Source organism: Hyla sarda, chromosome 4 (genome assembly GCF_029499605.1).
Source record: "Hyla sarda isolate aHylSar1 chromosome 4, aHylSar1.hap1, whole genome shotgun sequence".
In the NCBI taxonomy this organism is placed as follows: Eukaryota; Metazoa; Chordata; class Amphibia; order Anura; family Hylidae; genus Hyla; species Hyla sarda.
Window position 1 is genome coordinate 416,827,687 of NC_079192.1, and position 24,698 is coordinate 416,852,384.

The following is a 24,698-nucleotide window of genomic DNA, read 5'->3' on the forward strand; positions in this document are numbered from 1 at the left end:
GGATCAGTTATGTAATGTATGTACACAGTGACCTCACCAGCAGAATAGTGAGTGCAGCTCTGGAGTATAATACAGGATATAACTCAGGATCAGTACAGGATATATATGTATGTACACAGTGATCTCACCAGCAGAATAGTGAGTGCAGCTCTGGAGTATAGCCCAGGATGTGACTCCCCTTGTAGAGTTGCTGTATGTAGATATATGATGGAATTACTGATGCTGGTTGGTGAATTATCTGGGGATTAATATCTTCCTTCCCCTACTTTGTTGTATACAAGGAATATTTCGGCAGTGACAGATCTCACAAAATATTTATCATGTTGGTCGGGGTGGATTTCAGAGGGGAAGCGGTCCCCGGGGACTACGCAGCACAAGTGTCTGTTACACGAGAAGCAGCTCCGGCCTCTGTGAACAATACGTCACGTTCTCTTTTCTATATCAGATTCATTATTAATGTCCGCGCTGTGTGAGAACCTGAACACTGTATCATGTGGACGCAGACTTTATACCTGGAGTCATTAAAGGGGAACTCCTGGAGATCTCTGCAACAAATCACATTCCCCAATACAACTAGGAGATAGGGAGTATGGGGGATGTAACCGCACATTACAGTGCAAAAGTATAATCCATTCAGGGTCTGTGGAAAGCTGGGTCACACTGTATAGGTGCTGTAATGTAAAGCCGGATGACACCCCATGGGTGCTGTAATGTAAAGCCACATAACACTCTATGGGTGCTGTAATGTAAAGCAGGGTGACACCCCATGGGTGCTGTAATGTAAAGCTGGATGACACCCCATGGGTGCCCTAATGTAAAGCAGGGTGACACCCCATGGGTGCTGTAATGTAAAGCTGGATGACACCCCATGGGTGCTGTAATGTAAAGCAGGGTGACACCCCATGGGTGCTGTAATGTAAAGCAGGGTGACACCCCATGGGTGCTGTAATGTAAAGCAAGATGATGCCCTATGGGTGCCCTAATGTAAAGCAGGGTGACACCCCATGGGTGCCGTAATGTAAAGCCAGATGACACCCCATGGGTGCTGTAATGTAAAGCCGGATGACACCTCATGGGTGCTGTAATGTAAAGCCAGATGACACCCCATGGGTGCTGTAATGTAAAGCCGGATGACACCTCATGGGTGCTGTAATGTAAAGCCGGATGACACCTCATGGGTGCAGTAATGTAAAGCCGGATGACACCCCATGGGTGCTGTAATGTAAAGCCACATAACACTCTATGGGTGCTGTAATGTAAAGCAGGGTGACACCCCATGGGTGCTGTAATGTAAAGCTGGATGACACCCCATGGGTGCCCTAATGTAAAGCAGGGTGACACCCCATGGGTGCTGTAATGTAAAGCAGGGTGACACCCCATGGGTGCTGTAATGTAAAGCTGGATGACACCCCATGGGTGCTGTAATGTAAAGCAGGGTGACATTCTATGGGTGCTGTAATGTAAAGCAGGGTGACACCCCATGGGTGCTGTAATGTAAAGCCGAATGACATTCTATGGGTTCTGTAATCTAAAACTCGGTGACCCCCTTTGGGTGCTGTAATGTAAAGCCACATAACACTCTATGGGTGCTGTAATGTAAAGCCGGATGACACCCCATGGGTGCCCTACTGTAAAGCAGGGTGACACCCCATGGGTGCTGTAATGTAAAGCTGGATGACACCCCATGGGTGCTGTAATGTAAAGCTTGATGACACCCCCTTTGGGTGCTGTAATGTAAAGCAGGGTGACACCCCATGGGTGCTGTAATGTAAAGCTGGATGACACCCCATGGGTGCTGTAATGTAAAGCTTGATGACACCCCCTTTGGGTGCTGTAATGTAAAGCAGGGTGACACCCCATGGGTGCTGTAATGTAAAGCTGGATGACACCCCATGGGTGCTGTAATGTAAAGCAGGGTGACACCCCATGGGTGCTGTATTGTAAAGCTGGATGACACCCCATGGGTGCTGTAATGTAAAGCTGGATGACACCCCATGGGTGCTGTAATGTAAAGCTGGATGACACTATGGGTTCTGTAATCTAAAACCGGGTGACCCCCTATGGGTGCTGTAATGTAAAGACAAGTGACTCCCCATGGGTGCTGTAGTGTTTTAGGGGGCTGAAGCATTGCCTTTCTCCTTCTTGGTGACCTCCACTTTTAGGAACGTCTGTGTAAATCTGTCAGCTCTGATCTTCAGCCAACCGGAGATTTCTATTAAATGGGAACATAAAGGAGCGGGAGGGACAGCGCGGGGCCCGGTACATTAACGTGGAGATTCATGACTCCCGACTCCGCTCATTGACTCCTCATCAGTTATACATTTATTACTGTAAGTTATTGTAATATGGGAGGTGAGGGACCATACGGGACGGTGGTTGTGGGGTCTTCATGTAAAACAGAGACCTCTGAACACTGTATACTATATTGCTGGGGCTGTGCTTTTTAAAAAGTAGTTTTTCTGTGCAAAAATCAGAGGCCCCCAGAGTGTCATCCACAGAGGCCCCCATAGTGTCATCTACAGAGGCCCCCAAAAGTGTCATCCACAGAGGCCCCCAGAGTGTCATCTACAGAGGCCCCCATCATAGTGTCATCTACAGAGGCCCCCAGAGTGTCATCCACAGAGGCCCCCAGTGTCATCTACAGAGGCCCCCAAAAGTGTCATCCACAGAGGCCCCCATAGTGTCATCTACAGAGGCCCCCAGAGTGTCATCTACAGAGGCCCCCATAGTGTCATCTACAGAGGCCCCCAAAAGTGTCATCCACAGAGGCCCCCAGAGTGTCATCTACAGAGGCCCCCAGAGTGTCATCCACAGAGGCCCCCAGAGTGTCATCTACAGAGGCCCCCAGTGTCATCTACAGAGGCCCCCAGAGTGTCATCTACAGAGGCCCCCATCATAGTGTAATCTACAGAGGCCCCCAGAGTGTCATCTACAGAGGCCCCCAGAGTGTCACCTACAGAGGCCCCCAGAGTGTCATCTACAGAAGCCCCCAGAGTGTCATCTACAGAGGCCCCCAGAGTGTCATCTACAGAGGCCCCCAGAGTGTCATCTACAGAGGCCCCCAGAGTGTCATCTACAGAGGCCCCCAGAGTGTCATCTACAGAGGCCCCCATCATAGTGTCATCTACAGAGGCCCCCAGAGTGTCATCCACAGAGGCCCCCAGTGTCATCTACAGAGGCCCCCAGAGTGTCATCTACAGAGGCCCCCATCATAGTGTAATCTACAGAGGCCCCCAGAGTGTCATCTACAGAGGCCCCCAGAGTGTTATCTACAGAGGCCCCCAGAGTGTCATCTACAGAAGCCCCCAGAGTGTCATCTACAGAGGCCCCCAGAGTGTCATCTACAGAGGCCCCCAGAGTGTCATCTACAGAGGCCACCAGAGTGTCATCTACAGAGGCCCCCAGAGTGTCATCTACAGAAGCCCCCAGAGTGCCATCTACAGAGGCCCCAGAGTGCCATCTACAGAGGCCCCAGAGTGTCATCTACAGAGGCCCCCAGAGTGTCATCTACAGAGGCCCCCAGAGTGTCATCCACAGAGGCCCCCAGAGTGTCATCTACAGAGGCCCCCAGAGTGTCATCTACAGAGGCCCCCAGAGTGTCATCCACAGAGGCCCCCAGAGTGTCATCCACAGAGGCCCCCAGAGTGTCATCCACAGAGGCCCCCAGAGTGTCATCTACAGAGGCCCCCATAGTGTCATCTACAGAGGCCCCCAGAGTGTCATCCACAGAGGCCCCCAGAGTGTCATCTACAGAGGCCCCCAGAGTGTCATCTACAGAGGCCCCCAGAGTGTCATCTATAGAGGCCCCCATAGTGTCAGCCTCAGAAGCCTCGATCTCGGTCTCATCCACCAGTATCCTGGTTGGGAAACACTGCAGTTAATGTTGAGTCTTCCAAATTTTCAGTCACTTCTCAGTTCCATCTGTTTCTAGGAAAGATAAGTGACAACCAACTGGAGTAATCCCTCTAAGTGCCTCGTACTCCTGAATGGCCATTGTATGGGAATCCAAGCACATAACTAGACTATTCTGGGCCGTAGCAAAGCTGGGCGACTCCTGTGCAGCGATGAATTGCGCGCGTCTGTACTTCAGCTCCCCGATATCTAGGCCACGACAGGCGGCTATTCAGGCCGGCAGCCAATGACATTCCTCCAGATACAATACCAGCTCCATGAAGCTCAGAAAAACTTCAAAAATAGCTTCAAACACGGGATGAATGAGCAGCAGAAGAATCGGCAGGATGACAAATGCTAGGCTGCAGTGTGAATGGTGGACGATCATGGGGGGGGGGGGGGGGTCACACAGGGGCCCCCAAATCTTGTGTACGATATAGGAACCCTACTGACAAAACTAGGGTGAACCACTAGGGCGAAGGCTGCTATGAGGGCCTATGGAGATGGGGAGCCCCAGCAAAGATCCCAATGTCATAATGTTCCCCTATAATTGAGTAGAGTTCGGGCGCTAGTACTTGATAGGATGGGGGGATCACTATTAGGCAGACCCCCTTCTGCTTTCCTTTGGGTGACACTGACCTAGGAAATTACCTCCATAGGGCTTCTCCAGTTTAATGTATTCTAAAAAGTTCTGCAACTTTGTTTTTAAACTTTTTTTTACCACTTTCAAGAAAGTTTGATTCTGAAAAGCAGTAATCTTCAAACTTGTGGCCCTCTAGATATTGCAAAAATATAAATACCGGCATGCTGGGAGTTGTAGTTTTGCAACATCTTAAGGGCCACAGTTAGGAGCCCACTGCTCTAGACCAGTGTTCCCCAACCTAAGGCATGATGGGAGTTGTCATTTTGCAACAGCTGGAGACCCAGAGGTTGTAGAACACTGCAGAAACATTCTAACCCCATCTTGATATTGACTATCTCCTCTTTCTTCCAGTCCTGGTCTGCTCGCTGTCTCTGTGTGTCGCCTCATCGCTCTTCTCCTGCCCGCCATCTTGCACCTGTAACACCAGCAGTATGGAGGTGGACTGCAGCGGGCGAGGACTCACATCGGTCCCCACAGACATCCCCCAGGACACTAGAATCCTTCTGCTGCTCAACAACCGGATTAGCTCCTTGGCTGGGAGCCCCTTCCCCAACCTGACGTCCTTGCACCGCCTGGACCTCTCCAACAATTTCCTGGACCAGCTGCCGTCTCAGGTGTTTGGGGAACTGGTAAACCTTACAGAGATACGTCTGCGCAACAACAGCATCCGCAGCCTGGAGCGGGACCTCCTTCAGGGGCTGCCGCAGCTCCGTAGGCTGGACCTTTCCCTGAATTTCTTGTCGTCATTGCCATCGGGACTGTTCGATGACCTCCCTGCCCTGCACTGGTTGTCCTTACGCTCCAACCGGCTGCACAGTCTGGAGAGGATGACCTTCGAACCTCTGAGCAGCTTGGAGAACATTCAGCTTGGTGACAATCCCTGGGAGTGCGACTGCAACCTGCGAGACTTCAAGCACTGGATGGAGTGGTTCTCCTATAGGGGTAAGCTCCATAGTCTATGGTGGTGGTGCTACAGAATGGGCCTCTAGGTCCAATGAACCATACCTACTCATGGCTACTTGGGTTCAGATGCTATGGCTTAAGCTCCATAGTTTATGTTGGTGGTGCCTCAGATGGGCCCACTAGGTCCAATGAACCATACCTACTCATGGCTACTTGGGTTCGGATGCTATGGCATAGGTTCCATAGTCTATGGATGTTGGGGCCACATATGGGCCCTCTATGACCAAAGAAACATACCTACTCATGGCTACTTGGGTTTGGATGCAATGGGCAGCTGTGAATTAGCATTTGATCGGTCCCATTATATGTATAGTGAGATTCAGCTGGTGACCAGGACCATTCTGTAAGGGTTTATCAGCTATAGGGGTTTATGCACATAGTAGAAATGTTCTAGACTACAGATGCCATAATAAAGCTTTCTACAACTGTGGGCTTGTGCAGAGTTCAAATTTGTGCAGAAAATGCAGTGGTCTACTAGATAGATGGAAAGAAATGTCCTTGTGTGGACTTTGTATATGACCTCATCAAAAATTTAGATCCAGATGTTCAGACCCCAACCGATCAGCAGAAATAGCTGGGAGAAGTACAGAAATTTTCTGCAGTACTAGTTTTCACCAAGACCTGCTACATTTTACTATTATTCCATTAACTCTAATGCAACAGCCGCCCCCCCACCCCAGCAAGAGATCTAATTTAAAAAAATTCTTTGATAAAATTACCCATTTATGAAATGCATAATAATGTAAGACATGGCTACTTTCTTCCAAAAACAGCAGCACATCTTGCAATGAAGTCCATGACTTGGAGACATATAAAAAGTTTTGATCTGAGTGTTCAGACCCCAACCGATCTGCAGTAATAGCCAGAAGTGCACACATTTTCTGAAGTGTAATATCAGTTTTCACCACTATCTGCTTCATACTATGATAATTCCATTGACTCCTATGCAACAGCGCCCCCTCCCCAGCAAAAGATCTGACTTACCTATTTATGCAATGCATATTTATGTCCAAAAATACAGAGACGTGACTACTTTCTTCCAAAAACCGAAACAGGTATGGTATTAAAGCTCAAGACACGACCCGTGTGGTGCTCTCTCTTGGAGAAATCAGCCATGGTCCACTAGGGCTGGGTTCACACTGCGGAATCTTCAGTCGGCGCTAGGACCGCACGGACACTGCAGTCTCCAATAGACTGCAATATGTTCCGTGAGTATTTCCGCCTGAAGAATGAGCAACGCCATTCTTCAGGCAGAAATTTTCAAGCGGGATTTTCCTTTCACAAAATCCAAAGTGTGAATTTGTGAACGGTAACCCATTCACTACACTATACATTTTATTAAGCGGAATTTCTGACTTCAATTTCAAAGCGGAATTGCAAGCGGAAATTCCGTAGCGTGAACCTAACCTAACTCTACACAACCCCTAATTTTAAATTTTTTTTTAAATTGCTCAGTATTTTTGATTTCCTAGAGAGAGCTGCATATTTTTTTCTCATGCAAATGTTCTGACATGCAGTACCAGTTTTGACCACTAGCTGTATATCATTATTATTCATTTGACTCCCCTTAGATCTAAATTGGAAAAAATTACCTATATATGTAGTGAATATTTATGAAATGACAAACATTTCTAACATATAATGTATAATGGAGTAAATTTACTAATAGTGATGTTTCATATGGCAGTCTTAAAGTGTACATGTCATTAAAAAACAAACAAAAAAAAAACCTAGGGACATGTCAAGAGTTTTGATCGGTCATAATCTGAGTGTTCACCGATCAATAGAAAAAGCTTCTCCATCGGCTCTGTGTCTATGTGAGAGGTTGCCATATACTTACATTATGCAACCATATCGGTCATGTGACACAGAGTCAGGAGGGAATGTGCTAAGCTTTCAATTCTACCAGCCTTAGTTTTAGTATATTTTTCCCAATTTTAATTCCAATTTTAATTCCCAAATTCATGTAATTTCAGAAATATGAACACATGGTTAATTTCTCCAATTAGATCTCTTGCAACGGGGGCGCTGTTGCATTAGAGTCAATGGAACAATAATAATATGCAGCATGTAGTGGTGAAAACTGGTACTGCATGTAAAAAAATTTTTGCAAGAATGTAATGTATGTATCATGCCTATCTATAATGGTAATTTTTCATCATATGCTGTACAGAGTTAGGGAACCATGGATGCTTTCTTCCAGACACAGCACCACACCTGTGCACAGGTTGCGTCTGGTATTGCAGCTCAGCATCATTGAGAATATTAAGGATGAGCTTCAATACCATACACAACCTGTGGACAGATGTGTTGCTGTTTTTGAAAGAAATTTGCCATTTTGTAAACATGCATTCATTTCATAAATAGGTCATATTTCCAATGAAATCTCTTGCTAGGGGGGGCGCTGTTGCATTAGAGTCAATGGTATAATAATAATATGCAGAATGTAGTGGTGAGAACTGGTACTGCATGTCAGAAACATTTTTGCAATAAAAAACAATGTTGAATGCCTCTTCAACAGAGATACTGATCATTTTTAATATAAGAGATTTGTATAGAACTAGAAAAAGCGCCTTCACCTGTGCACAGGTTGTGTTTGGTATTGCAGCTCAGCTCCATGGAGAGTATTGGGGATGTGCTGCAATACCATACAGAACCTGTGGACACGAGTGGTGCTATTGCAAAATACAACTCCCAGCATGCCCGGACAGCCAAAGGCTGTCCGGGCATGCTGGAAGTTGTATTTTTGCAACAGCTGGAGGCACTATCACAACACGACGCGTAATGCTCCAGGCATCTGTGACACTGGGTTTCTTCTTCACCTACTATATCTAGAGTCATGTGATCATTCTCCGTATCCTTTATCCCTACAGGGGGGAAGATCGACGAGCTACAGTGCACCCTCCCGAAGGAGCTGCGGGGGAGGGACATCCGCATGGTCCCCGTGGAGATGTTCAGCTACTGCTCCCAATTGGAGGACGAGAACAGTTCAGGGCCTGGCGATAGGCCGTCTTCGCCCTGCACTAAAACAAGCCCCGCCCACGCGGAGCCAGAAGCAAGTCCAGACTGTCCTCAAAGGCAGAGGTACCGCCCGGCTAGCGTCCGGCGAGCCATCGGCACTGTGATCATAGCTGGAGTCGTCTGCGGCGTGGTCTGCATCATGATGGTAGTGGCGGCGGCTTACGGGTGCATCTACGCCTCCCTGATGGCAAAGTACCACCGGGAGTTGAAAAAACGTCAGCCCCTCATGGGCGACGCGGAAGGAGAACAGGAAGAGCAAAGGCAGATTTCGTCTGTGGCTTGAGGAACAAGGAAGTCGCAAATGGCGCAATTTTACGAATAGGGGGTTAATGCACCCAAGGGGGAAAAAAAAAGAGTGTATAACTATAGAATTCCGCCATGAAACAACTTTACAAGCCAGATATCAAATCATCAACCAATCACATCTCTCGGTGAACTTAACTACCGAACGGGCCCCCAATATAAGGAACCGAAAGGGGCAACGGGAAGAAAACAATAAAAATAAAACTCGCCCTTTACAGAGACTTACTGACGCTGGGGTCACCGGGGAGCAAGTTAAAGTCACGGGATGATGGTGCGAGTCTGATCCGGGAGCGGAGGTCAATAGGGACGATCCACTGTAACCCTCAGTTTTGTGGCTGATCCTGTACAGGATTGCAACACAGAGACTCTATAGTTTTTTGGGGCACAATTTTAACCCAAAAAGAAGCGGCAATAAATATCCAGCTCCCCCCCTCCCCCCTCACCGTCTTATTTGTAAGACTCCTTGTACAGACGACAGATGAAGGTTGTTTCACAATAAGCAAATTTTGGATGGCAGAGTCCGGGGCTGCAGGGACTCGTACGCTGCACTGCTCTATCTGTAAATGCCTCTTTTCCATATGTCGGTAAAGCAATGCACTTAGTTACCAATAGCAACACAGCTTGAAGCAGCTGGAGACACCAGCAAAGAGAAGGGAAAACCTCTGGCTCTGCAGCTGTTCATCGGCGCCGGCTCCCAGAATGCACTGCTAATAAAGATGCAAAGCATGATGGGGACTGTAGTCCAGACATGGCTGTCGGCGAGACAGGCGAACATCAGGAACTCGGTCACTTTCAGAATCCGCATGTAAAAGCACAAGGTTCCCTGAAGCCGGAGATTGAGGGGACGGCTGTGACGACTTCTATAGGAAATGTGTTCTAGTGGCTGAAGAATTTAGGCAAATTGTATGAATTTAATTGTCTTTAGCCCATTTAGACCCCACTACCCAGACTATACTAATCTATTACTGATACAGTCCTCCGCTTGTAAGATCTGTATATCCAGGCCATACTAATCTATTACTGATACAGTCTCCACTTGTAAGATCTGTATATCCAGGCCATACTAATCTATTACTGATACAGTCCTCCGCTTGTAAGATCTGTATACCCAGGCCATACTAATCTATTACTGATACAGCCTCCGCTCGTAAGATCTGTATACCCAGGCCATACTAATCTATTACTGATACAGTCCTCCACTTGTAAGATCTGTATACCTAGGCCATACTAATCTATTACTGATACAGCCTCCACTTGTAAGATCTGTATACCCAGGCCATACTAATCTATTACTGATACAGTCCTCCACTTGTAAGATCTGTATACCTAGGCCATACTAATCTATTACTGATACAGTCCTCCGCTTGTAAGATCTGTATACCCAGGCCATACTAATCTATTACTGATACAGTCCTCCACTTGTAAGATCTGTATACCCAGGCCATACTAATCTATTACTGATACAGCCTCCACTTGTAGGATCTGTATACCCAGGCCATACTAATCTATTACTGATACAGCCTCCACTTGTAAGATCTGTATACCCAGGCCATACTAATCTATTACGGATACAGTCCTCCGCTCGTAAGATCTGTATACTCAGGCCATACTAATCTATTACTGATACAGTCCTCCGCTTGTAAGATCTGTATACCCAGGCCATACTAATCTATTACTGATACAGTCCTCCGCTTGTAAGATCTGTATACCCAGGCCATACTAATCTATTACTGATACAGCCTCCGCTTGTAAGATCTGTATATCCAGGCCATACTAATCTATTACTGATACAGCCTCCACTTGTAAGATCTGTATACCTAGGCCATACTAATCTATTACTGATACAGTCCTCCGCTTGTAGGATCTGTATACCCAGGCCATACTAATCTATTACTGATACAGCTTCCACTTGTAAGATCTGTATATCCAGGCCATACTAATCTATTACTGATACAGTCCTCCGCTTGTAAGATCTGTATACCCAGGCCATACTAATCTATTACTGATACAGCCTCCGATTGTAAGATCTGTATACTCAGGCCATACTAATCTATTACGGATACAGCCTCCGATTGTAAGATCTGTATTCCCAGACTATACTAATCTATTACTGATACAGCTTCCACTTGTAAGATCTGTATACCTAGGCCATACTAATCTATTACTGATACAGCCTCTGCTTGTAAGATCTGTATACCCAGGCCATACTAATCTATTACTGATACAGCCTCCACTTGTAAGATCTGTATACCCAGGCCATACTAATCTATTACTGATACAGCTTCCACTTGTAAGATCTGTATACCTAGGCCATACTAATCTATTACTGATACAGCCTCCACTTGTAAGATCTGTATACCTAGGCCATACTAATCTATTTATGATACAGCCTCCGCTTGTGAGATCTGTATACCCAGGCCATACTAATCTATTACTGATACAGCTTCCACTAGTAAGATCTGTATACCCAGGCCATACTAATCTATTACTGATACAGCTTCCGCTCGTAAGATCTGTATACCCAGGCCATACTAATCTATTACTGATACAGCTTCCGCTCGTAAGATCTGTATACCCAGGCCATACTAATCTATTACTGATACAGCCTCCGCTTGTAAGATCTGTACAATAAGGCCAAACTAATCTATTGATGATACAGCCCCCACTTGTAGGATCTACACACCCAAGCCATGCTAATCTATGGCAGATATAGCCTACACTTGTAAACCTGTACACTAAGGCCATGCTGTAAGATACAGCCTCCACCTGTAATATCTGTATACCTAGACCATGTAAATCTATTGCAGATACAGCCTAGCTAGTAAGATCTTCACCCAGGCCATGCTAATCTGTTACTGAGACAGCCTCCATCTGTATGATCTGCACCCCTGGGCCATGCTAATTTACTGCTAATATAACCACTATCACCCAGGCTATGCTAATCTATTGCGGATATAACCACTATCACCCAGGCCATGCTAATCTACTGCTAATATAACCACTATCACCCAGGCCATGCTAATCTACTGCTAATATAACCACTATCACCCAGGCCATGCTAATCTACTGCTAATATAACCACTATCACCCAGGCCATGCTAATCTACTGCTAATATAACCACTATCACCCAGGCCATGCTAATCTACTGCTAATATAACCACTATCACCCAGGCCATGCTAATCTACTTCTGATATAACCACCATCACCCAGGCCATCCTAATCTACTGCTAATATAACCACCATCACCCAGGCCATGCTAATCTACTGCTAATATAACCACTATCACCCAGGCCATCCTAATCTACTGCTAATATAACCACCATCACCCAGGCCATCCTAATCTACTGCTAATATAACCACCATCACCCAGGCCATCCTAATCTACTGCTAATATAACCACTATCACCCAGGCCATCCTAATCTACTGCTAATATAACCACCATCACCCAGGCCATCCTAATCTACTGCTAATATAACCACTATCACCAAGGCCATCCTAATCTACTGCTGATATAACCACTATCACCAAGGCTATGCTAATCTATTGCGGATATAACCACTATCACCCAGGCCATCCTAATCTACTGCTAATATAACCACTATCACCCAGGCCATGCTAATCTACTGCTAATATAACCACTATCACCCAGGCTATGCTAATCTATTGCGGATATAACCACTATCACCCAGGCCATCCTAATCTACTGCTAATATAACCACTATCACCCAGGCTATGCTAATTTATTGCAGATATAGCCTCCAAATCCATGCACAATCAGGACATGCTAATCAAATGTTGATAGTACTGATCACTACTTGTATAATGTGCACAGATAGAATAAATTGCTATTACAGCCCTAAATTCTACACCCGGTAGAGGTAGTCGGCACTCGTCACCTTGGCGTGGTGCTCGTGGACAGGTAAGCAATAGGCAAATGGAAGGAATCCCGACACACACAATCTTGATGCAAATCACCTGAAGTGTTTATTCATAAGCGTACATAGTGATATGGCAATTCACGGGACATGTTTCAGACACCTCATGGCCTTCATCAACTGATCAGATGTGAGATCAGTTGATGAAGGCCATGAGGTGGCCGAAACGCGTCCTGTGAATTGCCGTATCATTATGTACGCTTATGAATAAACACTTCAGGTGATTTGCATCAAGATTGTGTGTGCCGGGATTCCTTCCATTTACCTAAATTCTACACCCAACCCCCCCCAGGTCTTACTAAGTTTTAGTGGATATAGCTTTTACACCGCCAAACCCAGGAATTGCTAATATACCTCTGATACACGTCTGCTTTATATGGTCTACAACTAGTGCAGATACAATGTTCACCTCTAGAACCCACTACATGCTAATTTATTATAATCTATTGCTGATGCAGCCTTCATTTCTATGACCCAGGACACACTAATCAATTACCTATCTGAAAAGGCTTTTTTAGGACATACGGTAATTATCTACTGCTAAAACAACAAAAAAGTTTATATGTCCTATATACCCGTATACTACCCCAAATCATATGCCATATATGTACAGGACATGCTGGTCAACTGCTGATCCAGCTTAAATTTACAGGCTTTATAGACCTAGGATATACTAATCTATTGCCGATACTCATCTCTATGACCTGCACCCGATACTGTTCCTATTCGATACTTCTAGACTGCGCCCATCAAATGAAGATTTTTTCTTTTTTTTTTTCCGTAAGCACAGAAGATCTCAACTGGAATGAGACTGGAATATAGATAAAGTTGTACAAACAATATATTTTTCTATGACATAGGATGGAATATTTATGTGTCACTGCTTAGTGTTGTTGCCTCAGTGTCTCCCTTCTTTGCAGTGTGTATCCCAACCCCGTCCCATATACGATCTGTATCCGATGCACTTTATATTTGAATAAAGATGTGGTCCAACACTACGGCGTGAACTTCATTTACCCCGGTCACCCGTCTGCTGGGAGTTGTAGTTTTTAGGATAGGAGACTCACTGGGGATTGTGGAAGAATTAAAGGGGTACTACTGTGGAAAACTTTTTTTTTAATCAACTGGTGCCAGAAGGTTAAACAGATTTCTAAATTACTTCTATTAAAAAAAAATCTTAATCCTTCCAGTACTTTTTAGGGGCTGTATGCTACAGAGGAAATGTTTATCTTTTTGGATTTCTCTTATGTCACGACCACAGTGCTCTCTGCTGACCTCTGCTGTTCATTTTAGGACCTGTCCAGTGCAGCACATGTTTGCTATCGGGATTTTCTCCTGCTCTGGACAGTTCCTAAAATGGACAGCAGAGATCAGCAGAGAGCACTGTGGTCGTGACATAAGAGAAATCCAAAAAGATAAACATTTCCTCTATAGTATACAGCCCCTAAAAAGTACTGGTAGGATTAAGAATTTTTAATAGAAGTAATTTACAAATCTGTTTAACTTTCTGGCACCAGTTGATAAAAAAAAACCAAAAAGTTTTCGACGATAGTACCCCTTTAATATCAGAGAAATATCAAAAGAAATCAGGAAAAATTAGCAATAGGATCGAGGTCTCGCTCCAGAAAGGTTCTTAGATAATGACCAGACTATTACCAACCCAACTGTAGATACCTTTCTCATGGGCTTCATCAGGTTAGGCTAGGTTCACACTGCCATTCGCATTTGACCAGTTAAAGGGGTACTCCGTCCCTAGACATCTTATCCCCTATCTAAAGGATAGGGGATAGGATGTCTGATTGTGGGGGTCCTGCCGCTGGGACCCCCGTGATCTCTGTGCAGTATCTGACATTCGTTTAGAACGCTTGGGGTGGGCAGTAGGGGTCGTGACGTCACTGTCACGCTCCTCGTGATGTCACGCCCCCTCAATGCAAGTCTATGGGAGGGGGCGTGGCAGCTGCCACGCCCCCTCTCATAGACTTGCATTGAGGGGGCGTGACGTGACATCACGAGGAGCGTGACAGTGACGTCACGACCCCCGCCGCCTGCTTCAAGCAATTGGAACAGGCAGCGGAGTACCCCTTTAAAGGATAAGGGATAAGATGTCTGATGGCAGGGGTCTCACCACTGGGGACCTCCGAGATCTCGGCTGCTGCACCCCAGAAATCCCATGTACGGAGCAAACTTTGCTCCGTGCGAGATGACTGGCGATATGGGGCGGAGGCTCATGATGTCACGGCCACGCCCCTCAAAGCAAGTCTATGGGAGGGGGCGTGACGGCCTGTGGTCAGCACTCCGGTGTTACAGGAGCAGCAGATGTCAGGTGACCGGGATTATGAGGAACTTCAACCCATGGAAAAGGTTATAAAGTGTAATCTATACCTTTATAAAGTGTAATCTAACATATATATATATATATATATATATGTGTGTGTGTGTGTGTGTGTGTGTGAATTTGAAAATTTTAAATGAAAGAAAATAAATAAATATTAAAGGTTGCCCGGACATTATATTATCAATAAGATACATACCCTTAGTGTAACATTGTGACTTCAAAAACGCAATTCCTGGTCCCTAGCTTACAAGTCCCAACGCATTTCCCCCCTGTTTTAATAGTGAGGTTCATCAGGGAACAAATAAAAAGAGATAAATACCACAAGTCCACGTAATGACCAGAAACTTAGTTTCCAACGATGCGGATAGTGGAATGAACACATTGGAGAGAGTCTTAACTATCCTACAGCCCCTCACATCTTTATCCCGGTGAACTGTAGTATCTATCTGCTTCCACTACCCGCATCAGTAGGACCTCAGAGAGTTATCCATACATGGACCTGTGGTATTTCCCCCCATATCTCTACATGGTGATCTGGCTAATAGGAATTGCAACCATATTATTATTTTTTATTTTTTTTATTGCTTTGATTATGTTTATATGTTTCCCCTGATGGTTCTCATTATTGAAACAAGAGGGAAATGCGTTGGGGCAATTTAGCTAGGTAATAGGAATTGAGTTAGTGGGGTCACAATGTTACACTGATGGTAAGCATCAGATTTATCGTATAACGTTCAGGCATCCTTAGTGTCTATCATCGCTTATCTCGAACGTGTCTTAAGTGATAACTGGATAAGCTCTGTTACCTCCACCCACTACTGTGAATATGAAAAATAAAGCAAAACAAAAAGGTGCCGCACGTGTGCAAACACCTGTAAGATCATCCTCTAACTAGATGCGCAAATTCTGACCACGTATGTTTGTCAATGGTATAAATAAATGGACACCTCGGGTCGGCTCTAGCTATATGCACAGGCGACAATTGTAGAAGATGTTCCAGGGGACGCACAGCGGTGGTGACCATCCCCTTTAAGAAAGATCAGGGAGTATTCACACTATAAAGATCGTCCACCAGGAAGGAACAGATGGCAGATTAAATGGAAGATTAAGCGCTCAGGATGACAGCACATTCTTGTTGCCACAGCAACTCGCAATCCGGCGACTCGTACATCAATGGAGGTCACCGTACACAGTTACAGTTCATAGGGGACGTTAACAGCGCTATAACGGGTCATGCTATGCTGCTCCCAGACGTGTGCATCTCCCTGAGCGTCATCATCCATAACTCATCGTCCTCTATTACCTGCAGGAGCTTCTGTATATGGAGATATCCCCGTACACAACATCTGACTCCTCACCTCTGCTACATTCATTCACAGGATGGATAATCGTTGTCATGTACCTCACGTCTCCACCATGTCTCCAGCCCTTAAAGGGTAACTTCAAAAACATATTACTGCAATGGGTGCAACAAATCTAATGATGGTACACAATACAGAGGGAATAGAAGAATATTACTACTATAATACTGCTCTTATATACAAGAATATAACTACTATAATACTGCCTCCTATATACAAGAATATAACTACTATAATACTGCTCCTATATACAAGAATATAACTACTATAATACTGCCCCCTATATACAAGCATATAACTACTATCATACTGCTCCTATATACAAGAATATACTACTATAATACTGCTCCTATATACAAGAATATAACTACTATAATACTGCTCCTATATACAAGAATATAACTACTATAATACTGCTCCTATATACAAGAATATATCTACTATAATACTGCTCCCTATATACAAGAATATAACTACTATAATACTGCCTCCTATATACAAGAATATAACTACTATAATACTGCCCCTATATACAAGAATATAACTACTATAATACTGCTCCTATATACAAGAATATAACTACTATAATACTGCTCCTATATACAAGAATATAACTACTATAATACTGCCTCCTATATACAAGAATATAACTACTATAATACTGCCCCCTATGTACAAGAATATTACAACTATAATACTGCTCCTATATACTAAAATATATCTACTATAATACTGCTCCCTATATACAAGAATATAACTACTATAATACTGCCCCCTATATACAAGAATATAACTACTATAATACTGCTCCTATATACAAGTATATAACTACTATAATACTGCCCCATATATACAAGAATATAACTATTATAATACTGCTCCTATATACAAGAATATAACTACTATAATACTGCTCCTATATACAAGAATATAATTACTATAATACTGCTCTTATATACAAGAATATAACTGCTATAATACTGCTCCCTATATACAAGAATATAACTACTATAATACTGCTCCTATATACAAGAATATAACTACTATAATACTGCTCCTATATACAAGAATATAACTACTATAATACTGTCTCCTATATACAAGAATATAACTACTATAATACTGCTCCTATATACAAGAATATAACTATTATAATACTGCTCCTATATACAAGAATATAACTACTATAATACTGCTCCTATATACAAGAATATAACTACTATAATACTGCCCCTATATACAAGAATATAACTACTATAATACTGCTCCTATATACAAGAATATAACTACTATAATACTGCTCCTATATACAAGAATATAACTACTATAATACTGCCTCCTATATACAAGAATATAACTACTATAATACTGCCTCCTATATACAAGAATATAACTACTATAATACTGCCTCCTATATACAAGTATATAACTACTATAATACTGCCTCCTATATACAAGAATATAACTACTATACTACTATCCATCACAAAATCACACAGGTGTAGCCAACTAAACTAACTATACTACTATTCAGGCTTCCCACCCCCTTTGACGAGGCCCCTCCACTTGATGAGACTCCTCCCCTTGATTAGCCCTTTGCTAGGCCCCACCCCATTGTTGAGGCTCCTCCCCTAAGTATAAGTGTGACACTGTAGTTTATACTCTTCCTGTCCGTGCTGTAACAGGAGGCTCTGCCCTGACCTGACTTCTGTAGGGCTTGTACATTTGCACAGCAGCCAATCTGAATAAGCCGAGCTGCACAGTCACCTGACACACTAGTGAACCAGGACTAGGCTTTAAGATTACCTTAAAGGGGTACTCCACTGCCCCAGCATTTGGAACATTTTGTTCCGCACGCTGGGTGCGGGCTGTGGGGGTTGTGATGTCAGGGGCATGCCCCTTGTGATGCCACGCCACGCCCCCTTGATGCAAGTCTATGGGAGGGGCATGGCAGCTGCCACTCCCCCTCCCATAGACTTGCATTGAGGGGATGTGGGGTGACATCACAAGGGGCGTGGCCATGACATCACGACCCCTGCAGCCCGCACCCAGCGTTGGGGCAGTGGAGTACCCCTTTAAACTCAAAAAGACAATGTGGCTAAGAAGTGACTGGTCAGAGCTATGTCCTAAAGCAGTGGTCTTCAACCTGCGGACCTCCAGATGTTGCAAAACTACAACTCCCAGCATGCCCGGACAGCCGTTGGCTGTCCGGGTGTGCTGGGAGTTGTAGTTTTGCAACATCTGGAGGTCCGCAGGTTGAAGACCACTGTCCTAAAGGAACCTGGCTGCAATATAAATCAAGGAGGAAACAGTAACTGGGACAAACTACAAAGGAGCCGGCAATGGAGGGGTTAACTCCTAGAGTACAGGTGACACCAGGAAAGCCTGAAGAAAGTGACTCCGGCACAAGGAGAAACCCATCACCATGGAAACGCAGCGACGGCCGCCTTAATTCAGCTGCGCCGAAAAATCAGGGGGGACTCGGGAGATCCCATTGTCTTATGCTGAGTAATAGGAAGAATGAACACAACATGGGGACTCTCGGGTGATAACGGGGTCTCCCCTTATCATACAGTCATCGTCCTAATACACAGACTTCTCCTCCTCCTAATATACAGACATCAGGACACTGACCTCTCCTCCTAATACACAGACATCAGGACACTGACCTCTCCTCCTAATACACAGACATCAGGACACTGACCTCTCCTCCTAATACACAGACATCAGGACACTGACCTCTCCTCCTAATACACAGACATCAGGACACTGACCTCTCCTCCTAATACACAGACATCAGGACACTGACCTCTCCTCCTCCTAATACACAGACATCAGGACACTGACCTCTCCTCCTAATACACAGACATCAGGACACTGACCTCTCCTCCTAATACACAGACATCAGGACACTGACCTCTCCTCCTAATACACAGACATCAGGACACTGACCTCTCCTCCTAATACACAGACATCAGGACACTGACCTCTCCTCCTAATACACAGACATCAGGACACTGACCTCTCCTCCTAATACACAGATATCAGGACACTGACCTCTCCTCCTCCTAATACACAGACATCAGGACACTGACCTCTCCTCCTCCTAATACACAGACATCAGGACACTGACCTCTCCTCCTAATACACAGACATCAGGACACTGACCTCTCCTCCTAATACACAGACATCAGGACACTGACCTCTCCTAATACACAGACATCAGGACACCGACCTCTCCTCCTAATACACAGACATCAGGACACTGACCTCTCCTAATACACAGACATCAGGACACTGACCTCTCCTCCTAATACACAGACATCAGGACACTGACCTCTCCTCCTAATACACAGACATGAGGACACTGACCTCTCCTCCTCCTAATACACAGACATCAGGACACTGACCTCTCCTCCTAATACACAGACATCAGGACACTGATCTCTCCTCCTAATACACAGACATCAGGACACTGACCTCTCCTCCTAATACACAGACATCAGGACACTGACCTCTCCTCCTAATACACAGACATCAGGACACTGACCTCTCCTCCTAATACACAGACACCAGGACACTGACCTCTCCTCCTAATACACAGACATCAGGACACTGACCTCTCCTCCTAATACACAGACATCAGGACACTGACCTCTCCTCCTAATATACAGATATCAGGACACTGACCTCTCCTCCTAATACACAGACATCAGGACACTGACCTCTCCTCCTCCTAATACACAGACATCAGGACACTGACCTCTCCTCCTCCTAATACAGAGACATCAGGACACTGACCTCTCCTCCTCCTAATACACAGACATCAGGACACTGACCTCTCCTCCTAATACACAGACATCAGGACAATGACCTCTCCTCCTAATACACAGACATCAGGACACTGACCTCTCCTCCTAATACACAGACATCAGGACACTGACCTCTCCTCCTCCTAATACAGAGACATCAGGACACTGACCTCTCCTCCTAATATACAGATATCAGGACACTGACCTCTCCTCCTAATACACAGACATCAGGACACTGACCTCTCCTCCTCCTAATACACAGACATGAGGTATATATGACAGTACCCTGTATGGTCACAGTGTTGCCCTTTGGTTGTGCTCTGATACAATGTTGCAGGATATCTGATTCTATGAGTCATGTGATCCCACACAGTACAGTATGAGGGGGGCCCCCCACAGGGAATACTTATTATTACTCCCACTCACCCCAAGAAAGTCACTAACCCAACGTACACGTTTCCTCCACCAAATCATTTCTATTACAGGATGAGTGGGCACCAAAGAAATGGCATCACCCCCTGTACCCTGCAGGTCATTAACTCCTTCATTACCAGATTCTTTACTATGGACCATGCTGGTATAACCTGGGTATATACTGTATATAATATATATATATGTACAGCTGGTATAAGTTATATATCTCCTGTATATAGTGATATGGACCATGCTGGTATAACCTGGTATATACTGTATATAATATATATATATGTACAGCTGGTATAAGTTATATATCTCCTGTATATAGTGATATGGACCATGCTGGTATAACCTGGGTATATACTGTATATAATATATATATATGTACAGCTGGTATAAGTTATATATCTCCTGTATATAGTGATATGGACCATGCTGGTATAACCTGGTATATACTGTATATAATATATATGTACAGCTGGTATAAGTTATATATCTCCTGTATATAGTGATATGGACCATGCTGGTATAACCTGGTATATACTGTATATAATATATATGTACAGCTGGTATAAGTTATATATCTCCTGTATACAGTGATATGGATCATGCTGGTATAATCTGGTATATACTGTATATAATTATATATGTACAGCTGGTATAAGTTATATATCTCCTGTATATAGTGATATGGACCATGCTGGTATAACCTGGGTATATACTGTATATAATATATATGTACAGCTGGTATAAGTTATATATCTCCTGTATATAGTGATATGGACCATGCTGGTATAATCTGGGTATATACTGTATATAATATATATATGTACAGCTGGTATAAGTTATATATCTCCTGTATATAGTGATATGGACCATGCTGGTATAATCTGGGTATATACTGTATATAATATATATGTACAGCTGGTATAAGTTATATATCTCCTGTATATAGTGATATGGACCATGCTGGTATAACCTGGGTATATACTGTATATAATATATATGCACAGCTGGTATATGTTATATATCTCCTGTATATAGTGATATGGACCATGCTGGTATAACCTGGGTATATACTGTATATAATATATATGTACAGCTGGTATATGTTATATATCTCCTGTATATAGTGATATGGACCATGCTGGTATAACCTGGGTATATACTGTATATAATATATATTTACAGCTGGTATAAGTTATACATCTCCTGTACATAGTGATATGGACCATGCTGGTATAACCTGGTATATACTGTATATAATATATATATGTACAGCTGGTATAAGTTATATATCTCCTGTATATAGTGATATGGACCATGCTGGTATAACCTGGTATATCCTGTATATAATTATATATGTACAGCTGGTATAAGTTATATATCTCCTCTATATAGTTATATGGACCATGCTGGTATAACCTGGGTATATACTGTATATAATATATATGCACAGCTGGTATAAGTCATATATCTCCTGTATATAGTGATATGGACCATGCTGGTATATCCTGGGTATATACTGTATATAATATATATGTACAGCTGGTATAAGTCATATATCTCCTGTATATAGTGATATGGACCATGCTGGTATAACCTGGGTATATACTGTATATAATATATATGTACAGCTGGTATATGTTATATATCTCCTGTATATAGTGATATGGACCATGCTGGTATAACCTGGTATATACTGTATATAATATATATATGTACAGCTGGTATAAGTTATATATCTCCTGTATATAGTGATATGGACCATGCTGGTATAACCTGGGTATATACTGTATATAATATATATGCACAGCTGGTATAAGTTATATATCTCCTGTATATAGTGATATGGACCATGCTGGTATAACCTGGGTATATACTGTATACTGTATATAATATATATGTACAGCTGGTATATGTTATATATCTCCTGTATATAGTGATATGGACCATGCTGGTATAACCTGGTATATACTGTATATAATATATATATGTACAGCTGGTATAAGTTATATATCTCCTGTATATAGTGATATGGACCATGCTGGTATAACCTGGGTATATACTGTATATAATATATATGCACAGCTGGTATAAGTTATATATCTCCTGTATATAGTGATATGGACCATGCTGGTATAACCTGGGTATATACTGTATACTGTATATAATATATATGTACAGCTGGTATAAGTTATATATCTCCTGTATATAGTGATATGGACCATGCTGGTATAATCTGGTATATACTGTATATAATTATATATGTACAGCTGGTATAAGTTATATATCTCCTGTATATAGTGATATGGACCATGCTGGTATAACCTGGGTATATACTGTATATAATATATATGTACAGCTGGTATAAGTTATATATCTCCTGTATACAGTGATATGGACCATGCTGGTATAACCTGGATATATACTGTATATAATATATATGTACAGCTGGTATAAGTTATATATCTCCTGTATATAGTGATATGGACCATGCTGGTATAACCTGGTATATACTGTATATAATATATATGTACAGCTGGTATAAGTTATATATCTCCTGTATATAGTGATATGGACCATGCTGGTATAACCTGGGTATATACTGTATATAATTATATATGTACAGCTGGTATAAGTTATATATCTCCTGTATATAGTGATATGGACCATGCTGGTATAACCTGGAGTATACTGTATATAATTATATATGTACAGCTGGTATAAGTTATATATCTCCTGTATATACTGATATGGACCATGCTGGTATAACCTGGGTATATACTGTATATAATATATATGCACAGCTGGTATAAGTTATATATCTCCTGTATATAGTGATATGGACCATGCTGGTATAACCTGGTATATACTGTATATAATATATATGTACAGCTGGTATAAGTTATATATCTCCTGTATATACTGATATGGACCATGCTGGTATAACCTGGGTATATACTGTATATAATATATATGCACAGCTGGTATAAGTTATATATCTCCTGTATATAGTGATATGGACCATGCTGGTATAACCTGGTATATACTGTATATAATATATATGTACAGCTGGTATAAGTTATATATCTCCTGTATATACTGATATGGACCATGCTGGTATAACCTGGGTATATACTGTATATAATATATATGCACAGCTGGTATAAGTTATATATCTCCTGTATATAGTGATATGGACCATGCTGGTATAATCTGGTATATACTGTATATAATTATATATGTACAGCTGGTATAAGTTATATATCTCCTGTATATAGTGATATGGACCATGCTGGTATTACCTGGTATATACTGTATATAATATATATGTACAGCTGGTATAAGTTATATATCTCCTGTATATAGTGATATGGACCATGCTGGTATAACCTGGGTATATACTGTATATAATATATATGCACAGCTGGTATAAGTTATATATCTCCTGTATATAGTGATATGGACCATGCTGGTATAACCTGGTATATACTGTATATAATATATATGTACAGCTGGTATAAGTTATATATCTCCTGTATATAGTGATATGGACCATGCTGGTATAACCTGGATATATACTGTATATAATATATATGTACAGCTGGTATAAGTTATATATCTCCTGTATATAGTGATATGGACCATGCTGGTATAACCTGGTATATACTGTATAATATATATGCACAGCTGGTATATGTTATATATCTCCTGTATATAGTGATATGGACCATGCTGGTATAACCTGGGTATATACTGTATATAATATATATGTAGAGCTGGTATAAGTTATATATCTCCTGTATATACTGATATGGACCATGCTGGTATAACTTGGTATATACTGTATATAATATATATGTACAGCTGGTATAAGTTATATATCTCCTGTATATAGTGATATGGACCATGCTGGTATTACCTGGTATATACTGTATATAATATATATGTACAGCTGGTATAAGCTATATATCTCCTGTATATAGTGATATGGACCATGCTGGTATATCC

The 24,698-nt window shown here is 42.8% G+C and overlaps 2 protein-coding genes across 3 annotated transcripts in view; one reads left to right on the plus strand and one right to left on the minus strand.

The window, feature by feature from the left end:
- LRTM2 (leucine rich repeats and transmembrane domains 2) overlaps positions 1-12,087 on the plus strand; it is an 82,479-nt gene extending 70,392 nt beyond the window's left edge. For both annotated transcript variants that reach the window (XM_056517886.1, XM_056517885.1), the window contains exons 3-4: positions 4,886-5,476; positions 8,371-12,087. In XM_056517886.1, the coding sequence (XP_056373861.1) occupies positions 4,886-5,476; positions 8,371-8,801 (1,022 nt within the window). In that variant the 3' untranslated portion in view covers positions 8,802-12,087. The remainder of the gene's footprint in view (positions 1-4,885; positions 5,477-8,370) is intronic.
- The window catches only part of CACNA2D4 (calcium voltage-gated channel auxiliary subunit alpha2delta 4), a 256,253-nt gene that overhangs the window by 129,108 nt on the left and 102,447 nt on the right, over positions 1-24,698 (minus strand). The gene's annotated exons all lie outside the window — the stretch shown is intronic.